General features: G+C 43.2%; 1 protein-coding gene across 1 annotated transcript in view; it reads left to right on the forward strand.

Moving 5' to 3' along the window:
- Positions 1 to 17,876, forward strand: part of Top3a (DNA topoisomerase III alpha) — a 33,428-nt gene that overhangs the window by 5,661 nt on the left and 9,891 nt on the right. Inside the window, exons 3-14 of the mRNA XM_048366680.1 lie at positions 52 to 125; positions 1,217 to 1,292; positions 1,901 to 2,009; positions 4,614 to 4,757; positions 4,848 to 5,018; positions 5,548 to 5,648; positions 8,202 to 8,276; positions 9,706 to 9,788; positions 11,184 to 11,391; positions 14,057 to 14,242; positions 14,362 to 14,491; positions 17,728 to 17,841. Coding sequence (XP_048222637.1) covers positions 52 to 125; positions 1,217 to 1,292; positions 1,901 to 2,009; positions 4,614 to 4,757; positions 4,848 to 5,018; positions 5,548 to 5,648; positions 8,202 to 8,276; positions 9,706 to 9,788; positions 11,184 to 11,391; positions 14,057 to 14,242; positions 14,362 to 14,491; positions 17,728 to 17,841 — 1,471 coding nt within the window. The remainder of the gene's footprint in view (positions 1 to 51; positions 126 to 1,216; positions 1,293 to 1,900; positions 2,010 to 4,613; positions 4,758 to 4,847; positions 5,019 to 5,547; positions 5,649 to 8,201; positions 8,277 to 9,705; positions 9,789 to 11,183; positions 11,392 to 14,056; positions 14,243 to 14,361; positions 14,492 to 17,727; positions 17,842 to 17,876) is intronic.

The following is a 17,876-nucleotide window of genomic DNA, read 5'->3' on the forward strand; positions in this document are numbered from 1 at the left end:
AGTAACTCAGGGTTCAAAGTATATAGTAAGTTGTATTTTGTTATTATTCAGAATGTTACCATGGTAATGACCTCAGTTTCTGGACATTTGCTGGCTCATGATTTCCAGATGCAGTTTCGAAAATGGTGAGTACAATTTGCAGGTGAAGGGCTTCTAATTATTATAATAATTTGAGAAAAATGTTAAAGGTATTGCAGGCATGTCATTTGTAATACTAAGATGACTCAAGATTATCTGATCCATTGTAAGTCTTTATAGTATCTTTGGAATAAACCACTTTTAGATGTTCTCCCAGAATAGACCTTTTACAGGTGGTACGTTGCAGGTGCTGTTGTAGATGGGTATGAAGGGGTTATAGGAAAGTCTTGGCAGAGTTCACAGTGGGTTGTGTAGAACTTTTGCAATTTACTTTTAGTCCTCTGATGTGGGTTTTTGTTTTTTACTGTTCTTAGTTAATGTTCTTAGTTTAAATGTTCTTAGTTAATGATTGATTTTGATACAACTGGAGTTTGAACTCAGGGCCTTGTACTTATCTAGACAGCCACCCTATCACTGAGCCATGCCTCCAACCCATGTATTTTTGTTTTGGGGTGGGGTTTTGTTGTTGTTTTAGACAAAGTCTTGCTATATAGCCCAGGCTGGTCTTGCATTTCCAATCCTCCTGTCTGCCTAAGCCTCACAAGTGCTGGGATTTCAGGTATGCAGCTTTTTTTGTGTATGTGAGAGAGACCCAGTTTGAATCTCCAATATTGCCTAGGTTGACCTCAAATTCCTGGACTCAAGCGGTCCTCCCATCTCAGCCTCTCAAAAAGCAGGGACTATATTGGCTTCCTTTTCCTTTTTTTCTGTGGGGGGTTCACGTATCAACCCACTGGAGCTGTGCATTCTCTCTCTTTTGTTTTTTTTTTAGTTTGTCAGTTGTGGGGCTTGAACTCAAGGACTAGGTACTGTCCCTGAGCCTCTTTGTGCTCAAGGCTAGCCCTCTACCACTTGAGCCACAGAGCTACTTCTGGCTTTTGAGTGGTTAATTGAAGATAAGAGTCTCACAAGGACTTTTCTATCTGAGCTGACTTCGAACCACCACAATCCTCACATCTCAGCCTCCTGAGTAGCTAGGATTATCGGCATGAACCACCAACACTTGGCACATTCTCATTATTATAAATAATTCTCCATCACATTGCAAGCTGAGGCTCTTTTTGGTTTTCTTTTCTAGGCAGAGCTGCAACCCACTTGTCCTCTTTGAAGCAGAAATTGAAAAGTACTGCCCGGACAATTTTGTAGACATCAAGGTAGGAAGATATGGCACTGAACACCCACAAATTCCCATCTGCATGATTTGTTTTTCATACCTTGAACTTGGATTTCTTATTCTCATATGTTGTATAAATGAGGCTTTTTGAACTATCCAAGGGAATAAAAAGCCTTTTTTATGAGTAGTAGTTGATTTTACTAAATCCTAGGAATAAGTATTGTTCTAGTGGCCCTTATCTCATCCCTAGGTAGGCTAAAGAAACTACAAAGTTTAACTTATTGATTGACAGTAAATTGTTAGTTTCTAGCATCTAGAGTCAGTTCACTGCTAACTGGGAAGCTTTCTTGGGACCACACTTAATGCAGTCAACTTTTTAACCAGCCCATAATCAGAACCACTCAAGGTAGAAGGGTGTAGCTGAGTTGTGAGTTTCATATTAATGACGTATTAAACTCCAGTTCTCTAGCTGCCTACTTGGAGGTCTTGAGGGTTGTGCTAATAAGAGCAGTGTTGCTTTTTTTTTTCCCTCACGAAGCTGGAACACTCCAAGAACAGCACTAATCCCCTGTCAGATCTCTTTAGTGTAGAAGTGTCAAGTAGTTGCTCTGGATTCTGTTCTCACTGCTCTTTGCCTTTTAACTTTAGAAAACTCTAGAACGAGAGATAAAGCAGTGCCAGGCCCTAGTGATCTGGACTGACTGTGACAGAGAAGGTGAAAACATTGGGTTTGAGATTATCCATGTGTGCAAAGCTGGTAAGTTGCTATTGCTGAGCTTCTCCACTTTGAGAGCTGTAAATAGACCTTTTTTTCTGTATGTCTACACAAGTGGGCTGTGGCAGAGGTCCTTCCACACATGCTCCCTTCCTGAATCCATTTGCAAGTCACATTCCCTGTTTCTTGGAGCAAACGATTGAACCCTCCAGAACCTCTGCTTCCTCATCTGTAATGTCAGGCTCATTGGACCTGCTTCCTAGGGCTACTGTGAGAAATAAGTGATTCAGCAAGTAAAATGTTATATTTAAAATTTATGAATTGATAAATGAGAAAAAGAAGCTAGAGAGGCAGTTCAGTGGCATAGTGCTTGCCTAGCATGCACAAGACACTGGGTTTAATTCTGATCACTGCAGGGGGGAAAAAAGATTATTGCTAGATGCTGGTAAATCAGTTTGAAGATAGTCTAGGTAGAAAAGTCTATACTTGCAAAACTGGTGTAAGTGAACTGAACACCTGGGGGGGGAAGGGGGAGGAGGGAAAGGGGTATGAGGAACAAGGTAACACACAGTACAAGAAATGTATCCAATGCCTAATGTATGAAACTTTAACCTCTGTACATCAGTTTGATAATAAAAATTTGAAGAGAAAAAAAAAAAAAAGAAAAGTCCGTGAGACTTCATCTCCAATTAACCAGCAAAATGCCAGAGGTGGAGGTGTGACTCAAGTGGTATTGAGCTAGCCATGTGTAAAAAAAGCCAAGTGAGGGCACATGGTCCTAAGTTCAAGCTCCAGTACCAGGACCCTCCTTTACCCCATCCTCCCCAAAGGACAAAAAGGTAATTAAACTGGGTGTGCTGTTGCATACCTGTAATCCCAGTGATTAGGAGGCTGAGGCGGACCATAGTGAATGCAAGACTAGCCTGGGCCACATTGTAATACTCTGTCTATAAGTAAGTAAAGTAGACATACACACACACATAATCTATGTGTATTGTTAAGAAAATTTATATACCATAAGTATAGAAGAATTCTAAAATGTTGATATTTTAAACTTTCTATATGCTTTGTATAATGCTTGTTTTTAATAAATAACAGAGCTAGGGATATGGCTTGCCTAGCCTGCATGAGGCTTTAGATTCTATCCCCAGGATTACTCTACCATGTTACATTTGTATATATAATGTTACATTTATAGAGATTGATAGATAGATCACAGTGTTACACTTACATGTCATATAGAGTTATATATATATGTATTGTGTATATGTATATATAATATGAAGTGAACTTAAATGACTCAAATAATGTCAGTAGTTGCATGTAATTAGAGGAAGTGGGAAACAAGCCATTCTCTGGCTCTAAGGCACGTTTGCTGTTTCCATAAGTGGTTCTTTAAAAGGAACTACTGGCTTTTATAAACAAATGTATTAGCCTTCAAGGACAACGTGTAAGTCCTATATTCTTTACTGAAGAAGCATGAAATCTCCCCACAGGATCCTTTAATTGACAGGAGATTTTGGTAATTAGTTTAAGCTTTTTTATTTGTAGGTGGGCAATGATGTCTCATTCCTGTAATCCTAGCTACTCAGGAGGCTGAGATCTGAGGATCCAGGTTAGAAACCAACCCAGGCAGGAAAGTTTGTGAGACTCTTATCCCCACCTAAACACCAAAAACCCAGAAGTGGAGCTATGGCTCAAGTGGTAGAGTGCTAGCTTTGAGCCCAAAAGCGCAGGGACAGTGAGCAGGCCCTCCCTGAGTTCAAAACCTTGGACCAGCACAAACACACACAAAATTTTATTTGTGGCCTTATATTTTGGGAATACACACTCTGTCCTCAACTAATGATCATTTTAACCATTTTTAGACTTAATTGGAAATTTCACACTTAAAAAGAAATTGTAGCTGGGCGCCAGTGGCTCACACCTGGAATCCTAGCTAACTTAGGAGTCTGAGATATGAGGATCATGGAAGCCACCCAGGCAGGAAAATCCATGAAACTTATCTCCAATTAACCACCAGAAAAACAAGTGGCACTGTAGCTCAAGTGGTAGAGCACTAGCCTTAAGCTGAAGGGCTCAGGGACAGTGCCCAGGCCCAGAGTTGAAGTCCCACAACTGACAAAAATAAATAAATTGTAGTAAGATTGTAAAAAACACACATAACATTCTTCACCTGGATTAAGTTTAAGTTATTTGACCAACCATTCATTTGTATTTTGTATCTTCCTCTACTCCCTCCTTATGTCTGCACAATATTTCCTTCTTTTTTCTCCATTTTTAGCATACATTAATTGTACAAAACAATGGGTTTCGTGTTTTTTTTTGTTTTTTTTGGTCAGTCCTGGGGTTTGAACTCAGGCCCTGGGTGCTGTCCCTTAGCCTCTCTGTATTCAAGGCTAGCGCTCTACCACTTGAGCCATAGTGCCACTTCCAGCTTTTTCTGAGTAGTTTATTAGAGATAAAAGTCTCATATACTTTTCCTGCCTTTGTTGGCTTTGAACCAGGATCCTCAGATCTCAGCCTCCTGAGTAGCTAGGACTATAGGTGTGAACCACTGGTGCCTGGCTCATTATGACATTTTTATTCACGTATAAAGTGTACTTTGATCATTTTCAATCTCCCCTCTCCCACCGTGTTCTGCAGTGAAGCCCAGTCTACAGGTGTTGAGAGCTCGTTTCTCTGAGATCACACCCCGTGCTGTCAGGAGGGCCTGTGAAAACCTCACTGAGCCTGATCAGAAAGTGAGTGATGCTGTGGATGTGAGGCAAGAGCTAGACCTGAGGATTGGTAAGGAGCCAGTATGCCTTCTCATTGCCTGTGTGGTACATTTAAACTGATTTTTATCATCTTATCACTTTCTCGTCCCTAATTTTTCAGGAGCTGCCTTCACTAGGTTCCAGACCCTACGGCTTCAGAAGATTTTTCCTGAGGTACTGGCAGAGCAGCTTATCAGCTATGGCAGCTGCCAATTCCCAACACTGGGGTTCGTGGTAGAGAGGTTCAAAGCCATTCAGACTTTTGTACCAGAAATCTTTCACAGAATTAAAGGTAAGTACAGAAATGGAGGAACAAAGGGAAACCAAATGCAACAGTGGTACTCATTAAACTACATACACTATATGGAAAATGAGCTATACAACTTGTGGTTGGGCATGGGAGGGAAAAACTGGGAGAGATGGAAGGAAGGAGTAACACTTGTCTAAAAAGAAACGTACTAATTACCTGACTTATGTAACTATAGCCACTCTATAAACCACCTTTATAATAACAATTGAAACAAAAAAGAATTAAAGGTAAGGTTGAAGGGATGTTATATATGACGTGAGACCTCCAGGCCCAGGATAAAAGTGGGGACTGTAGAGTGTTATAGTAATTAAATATGTGTGTGTGTTGTTGTTTGTTTTGTTTTTGCTACCCTTTATCCTACCCCATTACAATATTCAGAATCTACTTAAATTTCCTTATTTATCTAAAACTCCTCTTTGTTTCATAGTCCTTTGTTTTTCACTGTAATATACCTTTTTCTGTCATGTGTTTTCTCTGAGACAGCCTTTCTGTTTGTCTCTCCCCAATATAGTAACTCATGATCACAGAGATGGTACTGTAGAATTCAACTGGAAAAGGCATCGTCTCTTTAACCACACAGCTTGTCTTGTCCTCTACCAGTTATGTATGGAGGTAAGGAGTCCTCTGCAATTTCACTGCTCAAGACTTCTGTATCCTTCCCCAGCCTTGCCTTTTCTTTTGGCAGAGCTCATTCAGTCCCATCCTCCCACTGAGCTATATTGTCCTAAGTTTGCATCTCAGGACATCATTTTTTGGAACCTCAAGAAAATAGCACTGAAGCCAGGTGGTGATGGCTCATGTTTATCATCCTAGCTATGCAGTAATCTGAGATCTGAAGGATTGCAGTTTGAAGCCAGTCTAGACAGAAAAGTCCATGAGACATCATCTCTAATTAAATATCAGAAAGTAGGCTAGATCATGGCTCAAGTGGTAGAGCACTAGCGGTAAGTAAGCAAGAATGTGAGGCCTTCAGTTCAAGCCCTGGTACCAGCACAAAAAGATGATAAAGGCATGTGAAAGCACATAAGACTCGTGATCCTGACCCTCACTTTGTGATCTACTTCTTATATCCACCACTAGCTTGTATGCTGTAACCAGGGGCTGCATACAGTGGTGCCTGAGTAAAATCAGAGAGCTCAAAGTTGATACAAGTTCATGGTATGCTTCTAGCATGTTTGTTACTACTTTGGTAAGAGGAATGTTTTTTCTATTGTGGTGGTTGTTGTTGTTTGTTTTGTTTTGTTTTTTGCCAGTCTTGGAGCTTGAACTCAGGGCCTGGGCACTGTCTTGAGCTTCTTTTACTCAAGGCTAGCACTCTGCCACTTGAGCCACAGCGCCACTTCTGGCCATTTTCTGTATATGTGGTGCTGGGGAATCGAACCCAGGGCCTCATGTATATGAGGCAAGCACTCTTGCCACTAGGCCATATCCCCAGCCCCTTCTGGCTTTTTCTGTTCATGTGGTACTGAGGAATGGAACCCAGGACTTCATGCATTTTAGGCAAGCACTCAGCCAATAAGCCGCATGCCCAGCCTCTTGTTGTTTTTGAGGTAAAGACGTGACATATAGTACAGGATGGCCTCAGATTTACAGTCCTGCTAGACACCAGTGGTTCCTGTGTGTAATCATAACCACTCAGGAAGCTGAGATCTTAGGATTATGATTCAAAGCCAAGCTGGGCAGAAAAGTTGGCAAGACACTTATCAAATTAATCAGCAAAAAAGCTAGAACAGAGATGTCATACAAGTGGTAGAGCACCAGCTATGAGCAAAAAACACCAAGCAAGTGTAGGAGGCACAAAGTTCAAGCTCTGGAACTATCACAAAATTTACAATCCTTCTACCTTAGCCTCCAAAATACTCTTGTTACATGTTACTTTGTTTAATCCTAACCCTGTGAGAGCAGTAATACTATCCTCATTCTACAGAGAAGAAAGCTAGAAAGAACTTGCTCAGAGAAACATGAGCACCAGTGAGTGGCAGAGTACTAGCCACCAAGTTGGATCCCAATGTAACTATATTCCTTTTGCAAACTCTGCTACCTTCCAAGAGTCACCCCGTTTGTTCACTCACTTCAACCCAGTACTACCTGTAGCCCTTGCACATGGCACTTTCTATCTAAAAACCTGATCTAGGCATGGTGACTCATACCTATAATCCCAGCTACTCAAGAGATGGAAACAAAAGAGTTCAAGACCAGTCCAGGCAGAGTTGGAGAGAACCTGTCCGAAACAAAATAAACAAAAGGGCTTGGGACTTGCATGACTCAAGACAAAGTCTGAGGCCTTTGGTCCAATCTGCAGTGCTACAGCTGTAGTGGGAATGCAGAGCAATGGCCTGCTCTGAACTTGAAAGGAGTAGCTGATCTCCAGTACGTTGGGGAGATGAAACGTGGATTGTGATCTGCAAGTATTATCATTAGTAAATCACTTAAACCAAGCTCCTTGTTCACTTAAAACTTGTGAAGTTGATTTTAAGATTAGTTTTCCAGCTTGTATTATGTAATCTTTCCTTTGTTTTTATTGGTCTTGGGGCTTGAACTCAGACCCTGGGGGCTGTCCCTGATCTCTTTTTGCTCAAGGCTAGCGCTCTACCACTTTGAGCCTCAGCACCACTTCCAGTTTTCTGGTAGTTAATTGGAGATAAGAGTCTCATTGAAGGGCTGGGAATATGGCCTAGTGGCAAGAGTGCTTGCCTCCTACACATGAAGCTCTCGGTTTGATTCCCCAGCACCACATATATGGAAAATGGCCAGAAGGGGCGCTGTGGCTCAGGTGGCAGAGTGCTAGCCTTGAGCGGGAAGAAGCCAGGGACGGTGCTCAGGCCCTGAGTCCAAGGCCCAGGACTGGCCAAAAAAAAAAAAGAGTCTCATTGACTTTCCTGCCTGGGCTGGCTTTGAATAGTGATCCTTAGATTTCAGCCTCCTTAAATAGCTAGGATAACAAGTGTGAGCCACCAGTGCCCAGCTGATTTTTCCAATTTTAACTACATTATCCTGATTTGCGTGTATGTGTGTATGGTGCTGGCCAGCCGCAAGTGACATGTCATGGGGTACTCTCCTGGGCTGTGCTACATGTTATCTGGAATGATGAGCAGGAGCTGAGGCAGGCTCGCTGAAGGTGACAACACCCTAGCTTAATGGGGCTTTGCTATCTTGACTTTTTAGGATCCCATGGCAACTGTGGTGGAGGTAAAGTCTAAGCCAAAGAGCAAGTGGAGGCCTCAAGCATTGGACACTGTGGTATGTTCTAGGTGCTGAAGTGCATTACTTCCTGCTGTTGGGGCTGGGTTATACTTTGTACAGTGTCCTAGTGAAGGAAGACCACTCATTGCAAACACACATACCAGAGCACCTAGGACCTAACCCGCGCCTGCTTGCCTCTGTAGTACTTTCTTGTTCTTCAGGTTAACAAAGGCAGTATAACTACATTATATGAGATTTGGGAAACAAAAAGAAACACAAATTCCATAATCTTGCCTTCTTTACATAATTACTAACATTTTAATGTCTTTTCTTCCCATATTTATATGTATGTTCCAATTGAAGTAGCTTGTTTTTTCCATGTAATTATTTACTAGCCAAGCACTCTTAACACTAAACTATACTTCCAGCTCAACATAATGTGATTTTTTTTCCCTCACAGGTTAAAATACGTTTTGGCATGTAGTCAACAGAAAAGAACAGCAGGTTATGCCCTATAATAGGCCTCAGAGGATTCTTTTCATTACCCAGGGGAGCTTTCCAGGACTTGAGTAGTTCCCAGAGGGTGGTTCTCAGACTGCCTGCATTTGGTCAATATGTTCAGCTGCTTGTTAAAATGCAGACTTTAGCAGTCAGGTGCTGGTGACTCATGCCTGTAAGCCTAGCTAGCTGCCTAGCTGCTCAGGAGGTTGAGATCTGAAGGTTCCAGTTCAAAGCCAGGACAGGTAGGATAGTCTATAAGACTGTTATCTCCAATTAACTTTAAAAAAAAAGGGGGGGGGGAAGCTGAAAGTGGAGCTGTGGCTTAAGTGATACAGCACTAGCCTAGTGCTCAAGGCTAGTGTCCAGCCTTGAGTTTAAGCCTGAAGACCAGAACAAACAAACAAAAAACTTCAGTTGGCTGGTGGCTGACACCTGTAATTCCAGCTACTTGGGAGGTGGATATCTCTGTCTAAGGCCAGCCTGAGTAGAAAAGACCCTATCTCAAAACTAAATCAAGAGAGGGGCTGAGTACATAGCTCACGTGGAAGAATACCTGGTTAGCAAGCTCAAGGCTTGAGTTCAGTCCCTACTACTCCCCGCCCCCCACACAAATACACACAAAAAAAGTTGCAGGTTTCATAACTAAGAGCAATACTGCAAGCCAGGTACTGATGGCTCATGCCTATAATCCTAAGCTACTAAGGGCTATGTAGTAAAACTGTCGAAAACAAAAAGCAGATTTCAGCCTCTCTCCTCTATCACATGATTCCCCAGTGTTTGGGCCGTGAATCTGATTTTCTCCCAGCTGATTCAGCTGAGTATTAGTGTCTGAAAACCACTGGCTGTAATCTGCCATTCTTTTCATCTTGGACTGAAGGCCACAGCTGGCATGATGATGGCTAGGTCTGCCTGAAGATGGATTAGATGCTTGTGTCTTACCATCTCACATGCTGCATTGTAAAATGCCTCTTTATCTTCTTAACAGGAGCTGGAGAAACTGGCTTCTCGCAAGTTGAGAATAAATGCTAAAGAAACTATGCGGATTGCTGAAAAGCTCTATACTCAAGGGTAAATCATTTGGATTTGGCAGAATTCAATGCATCTTTATTAGGATATAAAATAGCTTGGAGGGACTGGAGTGGCAAGAGTGCTTGCCTTGTATACATGAAGCACTGGGTTTGATTCCTCATTACCACATAAACAGAAAAGGCTGGAAGTGGCACTGTGGCTCAAGTGGAAGAGTGCTATCCTTGAGCAAAAAGCCAGGGACAGTGCTCAGGCCCTGAGTCCAAGGCCCAGGACTGGCAAAAAATAAAATAAAATAGCTTGGAAATGGAAGTGTGGCTCAAGTGGTAGAGCACTAACCTTGATCAGAAAAAGCTAAGTTAGGGTACAGGCCCTGGGTTCAAGTCCCAATACTAGAACATGTACACATACACATGAATATACATGGAAGGTGGGGGGGGAGGGAGGAAGGGAGGGAGGAGAGAGAAAGAAAAGAAAAGGAGAAATAGAGCTATGTAGAAACACAAACTATAGATAACACCCAAGCTCTGATAGATAAGGCATTTGAATATAAGAGCCTAGAGAAAAAACCCACAGTACTGGGACTTGAATCCATCCAAGGTCTGGCACATGCCAAGTAAGCACTACCATTGAGCTACATCTCCAGCCCCCAAAACTCTTAACCACTCCGGACTTCTTCCCTTGAGCCCTGGAAAGACAGGTATAAGAGGGCACCTTTAGTTCTTTGCCTGTGAGAATCATCCTTAGAAGCCAGTAGATAAAATTTAAATTATGTGTTCTAGGCACCAATGGTGTATGCATATAATCATATGTATCCGTGAAACTGAAATCTGAGGATCACAATTCAAGGCCAGCCAGGGAAGAAAGTTCATGAGATTCTTATTTCCAAGTAACCACCAAAAAGTCAGGAGTAGAGCTGTGATTCAAGTGGGGGAAGCCAAGAAGCTAAGGGACTGCCTGAGCCCTTAGTTCAAGCCCTAGTACCAACACACACCATATACATATGCATAAACATATATAGAATCTTTGTTAATAGCTTTGTTTGATGCCATTGTTTTTCAGATGCTTTAAGAAACATTACAAGAGCATACATTGTTGGAACTGTCTGCCCAATGAGCTAATATATCACACAGTCTTTGTGTCAGACTAACTCAGAGAAGCCAGTGATATGTCCAGGCCATGAGTTTGATGCAGAGTTCTGGGCCTTTATCCTTCACTTTGCTTTCTCTTTCCCATCTCCTTTGTCCTAGCAGAAGAGTCTACTGTTCCTTACCCTTAAAGGGCTTCCATGTCTTACTTTTCTCTGCCTGAGACAGAGGTGGTTTTTAGTTGAGTTAGCAGTAGCAGATGGATGATTGCGAATGTTACCTGGAAATTCGAGTTATAACAGACCAAGATAAGAGCCTAGTGATTTTCTTTCATTTCCCTCTCTTTTAGGTACATCAGCTATCCCCGAACAGAAACGAACATTTTTCCCAAAGACTTAAACCTGATGGCACTGGTAGAACAGCAGACTTCTGATCCACACTGGGGGGCCTTTGCCCAAAGCATTCTGGAGAGGGGTGGCCCCAACCCACGCAATGGGAACAAGTCTGACCAAGCTCATCCTCCTATTCACCCCACCAAATACACCAGCAACTTACAGGTTGGTTTCTCTTGATGTGATGCCTGTTGGAACCAGGAGCAGATTCTGATGGGTTAGTAGTAGAATTTAAATCTGGCCTAAATGTTTTCTGATTTAAATAAGTAATACTGAACTATTTCTTCTGTGGCAAGAAAGAGATCAGTCTCAAAATTTTATTCCAAAGCGAGGCTCATGCCTCCTGTAAGCCTGGCTACTCAGGAAGCTGAGATCTGAGGATCATGGTTCAAAGTCAGCTTGGGCAGGAAACTCCACAAAATGCCTAACTTTAACCACTAAAAGCTGGATTTCTGAAATGGAGCTGTGGCTCAATTGATAGAACACTAGCCTTGAATAAAAGAAGGTCAAAAACACTGCACAGGTCCTGAGTTCAAGCCCCAGGATGGGCACAAAAAATAAAAATTAAAATTTTATTCCAGTCTTTCCCTGGCTTTCACAAAGACCCCCATGGTTGGCCCTACTTGGTCAACTTCACTTCATTGGTCCCTCATTCAGACAAAGCAGCCAGCCCCACAGCAAGCCTCATAGCTTCCTTCCAGTTCCAAAGCAGTCACCACAAGCTCTACAAGGATGTCTCAGTATTTCAGTCATTTTCTCAGCTGGGGAATGAGTACCACCAGGGCTGCAGCTGTTTATGCTTGTCTGAAGTCTGCAGCTAAGAGTATATATAAACAAAGCTTTTCTTCTTGAGTTGGGAATATGGCCTAGTGGTAGAGTGCTTGCCTTGCATTCATGAAGCCCCGGGTTCGATTCCTCAGTACCACATATATAGAAAAAGCCAGAAGTGGCTCTGTAGCTCAAGTGATAGAGTGCTAGCCTTGAGCAGAAAGAAGCTAGAGACAGTACTCAAGCCCTGAGTTCACGCCCCAGGACTGGCAAAAAAAAAATTTTTAAGTCTTCTTTTAGTAACATATTCTTTCTGTTTTGAAAACTATACCCCCTACTCAGAACCATGTCTTTTATTTGTCCTTGTTTTGGGGCTGGTGCAGTACTAGGATTTGAACGTAGGGCCTTGTACTTGGCAAACAAGCACCAAAACCACACTTTTTTTCCTTCTTTTTTTATTCTTTGAGACAGAATATCACTGTGTAGCTCAGGCCAGTCTCAAACTCATACTTGGCCAAATCGTATTTTCAACACATGCATACAATATTCTAATAAAATTCTAAACTCAGCCAGCCACTATATACTTGGTTGTTATTTTTTTATTTTGTTTTGTTTTTTGCTAGTCCTGGGGCTTGAACTCAGGGCCTGAGCACTGTCTCTGGCTTCTTTTTGCTCAAGGCTAGCACCCTACCACTTGAGCCACAGCACCACTGCCGGCTTTTTCTATATATGTGGTGCTGAGGAATCAAACCCAGGCCTTCATGTATATGAACGAGGCAAGCACTTTACCACTAGGCCATATTCCCAACCCTATTTTTTAAGTCTGTGCAGTATTAGTGTTTGAACTTGGCCTTGAACTTGCTAATGGTTGCTAGCTAGGCATGCTGTTACTAGGTTTGCACTCTTACCATTTGAGCCATGTCTACAGTTCTAGTGGATTACAGTCCTGGTTACATTTGCAATTCTAGCAGCTGGGAGCCTGAGGTAGAAGGATGGAGAGTTCACTGCCAAGTATGACATATGACAATTGCATAAATATATCATACTTTATTTTGCCAAATGTGTTTTTGTAAGAATATTTCCATTCTATCTGTATGTGATATACTGTAGCTAACATATAGTGTACACATAAACATTTCCACACATCTTTTTCCTTTGAATTCTTGGAGAGGGAAGTTACTAGATATGAGTATAAATGTTTCATGTGCTTTTGCTAGGAATCTCACTAAATCCTTGCTTACTGATTGATAGAAAGTCATTGCTGGAGTGCATACATGTAGATGCAATCTTTCTCTGTGAGTCTTTTGTTGTTGTTGTTGTTGTTGCCAGTCCTGGGGCTTGGACTCAGGGCCTGAGCACTGTCCCTGACTTCTTTTTGCTCAAGGCTAGCACTCTGCCACTTGAGCCACAGCGCCACTCCTGGCCATTTGTATGTATGTGTTGCTGAGGAATTGAAGCCAGGGCTTCCTGTATACGAGGCAAGCACTCTTGCCACTAGGCCATATCCTCAGCCCGTCTCTGTGAGTCTTGTATTTAGGGAGTCTCTTGCTAATTTTCTGTACTTCTTATCTCATTTCTGTTTGGGTTCACATCAAAGACTCACTTTCCAGGCTGGAGGCGCCGGTGTCTCCCTTGCTTACCTCTGCCTGATTATAGAGTGGTGAGGTATGTCAGCCAAAACAAATCATCTTCCCCAAGGACCTGTCTGGACTCACTTCGGCCTGTTCTGTGCAGAACTTCAGGCTCGGGGGCTGGGAATATGGCCTAGTGGCAAGAGTGCTTGCCTCGTATACATGAGGCCCTGGGTTTGATTCCTCAGCACCACATATACAGAAAATGGCCAGAAGTGGCGCTGTGGCTCAAGTGGCAGAGTGCTAGCCTTGAGCAAAAAAGAAGCCAGGGACAGTGCTCAGGCCCTGAGTTGACGGCCCAGGACTGGCCAAAAAAAAAAAGAACTTCAGGCTGACAATGGTATAAGTTAGGTTGAAACTCCAGTTTACTGGTACTGCTGACCTTGAAAAGTGCAGTTCAAAGGGTTTCAGATGTCTTTCCTTTTCTTTAGGGAGATGAACGAAGACTGTATGAGTTCATTGTTCGCCATTTTCTGGCTTGCTGCTCCCAGGATGCTCAGGGGCAGGAAACCACTGTGGAGATAGACATTGCTCAGGAACGCTTTGTGGCCCATGGCCTCATAATCCTGGCCCGAAACTACCTGGATGTATATCCATATGATCACTGGAGTGACAAGGTGATAAGGGGATGGGAAAAGGAGATATTCATGCTCTAGCCCCTTCGCCTGATGATGGAACAGGAATGAACTGAGTGTGATGACTGAATGATCTGACCCTTGCACTTGCTGCTCTCTAGCTCCTTCCTCTCTATGAGCAAGGCTCCCGCTTTCAGCCCAGTACTGTGGAGATGGTGGATGGAGAGACCAGTCCCCCGCAGCTGCTTACTGAGGCTGACCTCATCGCCCTCATGGAGAAGCATGGCATCGGTCAGTAGCTTGTGTGGAGCTTGTGGTGCTCAGGCACGTACTGTGTAACAGCCACTGTCTCCCCAGTGCAGGTGATATAGTCCCATCTCTCCCTCCCCTCTTTTTTTTTTTTTTTTTGTGCTATTACTGGGGCTTGAAATCAAGGCCTCACATGCTTATTTGGATTATTTTACTCACATCTGATGCTCAGCCACTTGAGGCATAACTCCCAGTTGAGAACTTACCTCAGCCAATGTGGGGTTTTTGTGCTGCTATGCTAGAGATGGGACATGGGCCTTGTGCATGCTATACAAGTACTCTACTACCGAGTCGCACCCCCAGCCATCATTTGTTAGTTGATAGACTGTTGGATTATATATACTTTTGATCTGTTCAGAACTGTACTGCTATGAACAGTCTTTTGTGTTTGTATAGGAGTGTTTTGTTATTCTTGGGTATGTACCTAGGAGTGGGATTGCTGGGCTACTTTTTTAAAAAAATGTATAATTTAGCTTGGTGCTGGTGGCTTACACCTATAATCCTAGCTACTCAGGAGGCTGAGATCTGAGGATTGTGGTTCAAAGCCAGCCTGGGCAGAAGACTTTGTGAGACTCTTATCTCCAATTAACCGCCAGAAAACTGGACCTAGTGCTGTGGCTCAAGTGGTAGAGTGCTAGCCTTGAGCTGAAGAGCTCAGGGACAGCGCCCAGGCCCTGAATTCAAGCCCCATAACTGACTCCCCCCCCAAAAAAAGTGTAATTTTATTGTTTTTTTGTTTTTGTTTTTTTACCAGTCCTGGGGCTTGGACTCAGGGCCTGAGCACTGTCCCTGGCTTCTTTTTGCTCAAGGCTAGCACTCTGCCACTTGAGCCACAGCGCCACTTCTGGCCATTTTCTGTATATGTGGTGCTGGGGAATCAAACGCAGGGCCTCATGTATATGAGGCAAGCACTCTTGCCACTAGGCCATATCCCCAGCTCCTAATTTTATTGTTTTTAAGATGTTATACCAGAGGGTTTACTGTTTCATATGCTAGGTAATGGGTAGATTTCATTTTTTAGATAATGTCACCCCCTCCTTGCTTTCCCCAGTTGCCATCTTTTTTTTTTTTTTTGCCTTTGTTGACAGGCAACACAAGTATGTACTGAGAAAACCTGGGCACAGTGACTCAGCCTGTAATCTTAGCTTCTAAGGAGGCTGAGATCTGAAGGATTGTGGTTTGATTTTTTTTTTTTTTTTTTTGGCCAGTCCTGGGTCTTGGACTCAGGGCCTGAGCACTGTCCCTGGCTTCTTCCTGCTCAAGGCTAGCACTCCGCCACTTGAGCCACAGCGCCGCTTCTAGCCGTTTTCTGTATATGTGGTGCTGGGGAATCGAACCTAGGGCCTCGTGTATCCAAGGCAGGCACTCTTGCCACTAGGCTATATCCCTAGCCCAGGATTGTGGTTTGAAACCAGTCTGTGCAAAAAAAGTTCATGAGGGGGCTGGGGATATGGCCTAGTGGCAAGAGTGCTCACCTTGTATATGTGAAGCCCTGGGTTTGATTCCTCAGCACCACATATATAAAAAAGGCCAGAAGTGGTGCTATGGCTCAAGTGGCAGAGTGCTAGCCTTGAGCAGGAAGAAGCCAGGGACAGTGCTCGGGCCCTGAGTCCAAGGCCCAGGACTGGCAAAAAATAAAAAGTTTCCAACACCCCAGAAATATAAAGTGAAAAAATTAAAATTTTGAGGGGCTGGGAATCTGGCATAGTGGTAGAGTGCTTACCTTGTATACATAAAGCCCTGGGTTTGATTCCTGATTACCACATATACAGAAAAGGCCAGAAGTGGTGCTATGGCTCAAGTGGTAGAGTGCTAGCCTGGAGCAAAAAGAAGCCAGGGACAGTGATCATGCCTTCAGTTCAAGCCCTAGGACTGGCAAAAACAAAACAAAAGAAAAAACTTCCAAGATTTGATCCTTCAATATGTGGCTTCTCAGATAATTCACTATATAACACTAGCCGTGAGCAAAAGAAGCTCAGGGATAGTGCTCAGGCCCTGAGTTCAAGCCCCAGGACTGGCAAAAAAAAAAAAAAAAAAAAAAAAAGTTCATGAGACTCTAGCTCTAGTTAACCACCATCAAGCTGGGCTGGAGTATTAGAACACCAGCCAAGAAAGCTGAGTTCACAAACCTCAGTGCTGGCTGGACATCAGTGGCTCATACCTGTAATCCTAGCTACTCAAGAGGCTGAGATCTGAGGATCACAGTTCAAAGCCAGCCTAGGCAGGACAGCCATGAGATTTATTTCTAATTACCCACCAATAAACTGGAAGTAGAGCTTTGGCTCAAGTGGTAAAGCACTAGACTTGAACAACAACAACAACAACAAAACAAAAAAAGTCAGGGACAGCACTCAGGCCCTGAGTTCAATCCCCAGAACTTGCAAAAACACCCCTCAGTACTGCCAGTAAAAGAGTGAGTGAGTGAATGAATTAATCAGTCAAATAAGTATATAAGCAAACCATGGAAAAAGCCTAGGAGTATTTTTGACTTAGTGGTTGAGCACCTGAGTTCCACAACACTACCACCTTCACAAAAGTAAAAGAATATCCAACTAATTATGAAAGAGCTGCTAGGCCTAGTGGTCTAGGAAGGTACAAATTTTTGGTTTTCCTTTTTGGTTTTTTTGGGATAGAGTCTTGCTATAATCCAGGCTGGCCTTAAACTTAAGATCCTTCTGCCTTAGCTTTCTAAGTGCTAGGATTCTAAGCATCTACCACCCCATTTGGCTTTCTAGGCCAATTTTTAGAGACTGTAAATTATTCTAGTACCTGCACCATTGTACATTCCTACCAACAGTGCAGTTTCTTCACATCTTTGCCAGTACTTGTTACCTATCCTGTTGTACCCAGGCCAGTTGTTGTGAAGTGATGCTTTGTTGTAATCTTGGTTTCATATCTCTAGTAGCACAGCTACATGTTAAAAGGTCCCTTTGGCTGAAGCTTAGAATGGTTAGAATAGAGGAGTGATACAGAGGAGGTATTGTGGGTGCGGCCATGGCCCTACCCATGAGGGAGAAGGAGAAAGCTGGAATTGATGGCTGTGATAAGCAGTAGGGAATGGGAGAGTTGAGGTTGCCCCTGTGGGTTCCTATATGAGATAGATGTAAATGCAGACAGCACAAACTGTCCAGGCAGAAGTATCTCAGTCTTGGAGGTACCCATGAGCTGTGTGTGTGCTGCTCTCTGTATCACCTCAGAATAATGGAAATTGCTTCCAGGTACTGATGCCACTCACGCAGAACACATTGAAACCATCAAAGCCCGGATGTATGTGGGGCTCACCTCAGACAAGCGATTCCTCCCTGGTCACCTGGGCATGGGACTTGTGGAAGGTAAAAGTGGAGGGAGCTTGCAGTAGATAGCAGGG

This window comes from Perognathus longimembris, chromosome 17 (genome assembly GCF_023159225.1).
Source record: "Perognathus longimembris pacificus isolate PPM17 chromosome 17, ASM2315922v1, whole genome shotgun sequence".
Lineage (NCBI taxonomy): Eukaryota > Metazoa > Chordata > Mammalia > Rodentia > Heteromyidae > Perognathus > Perognathus longimembris.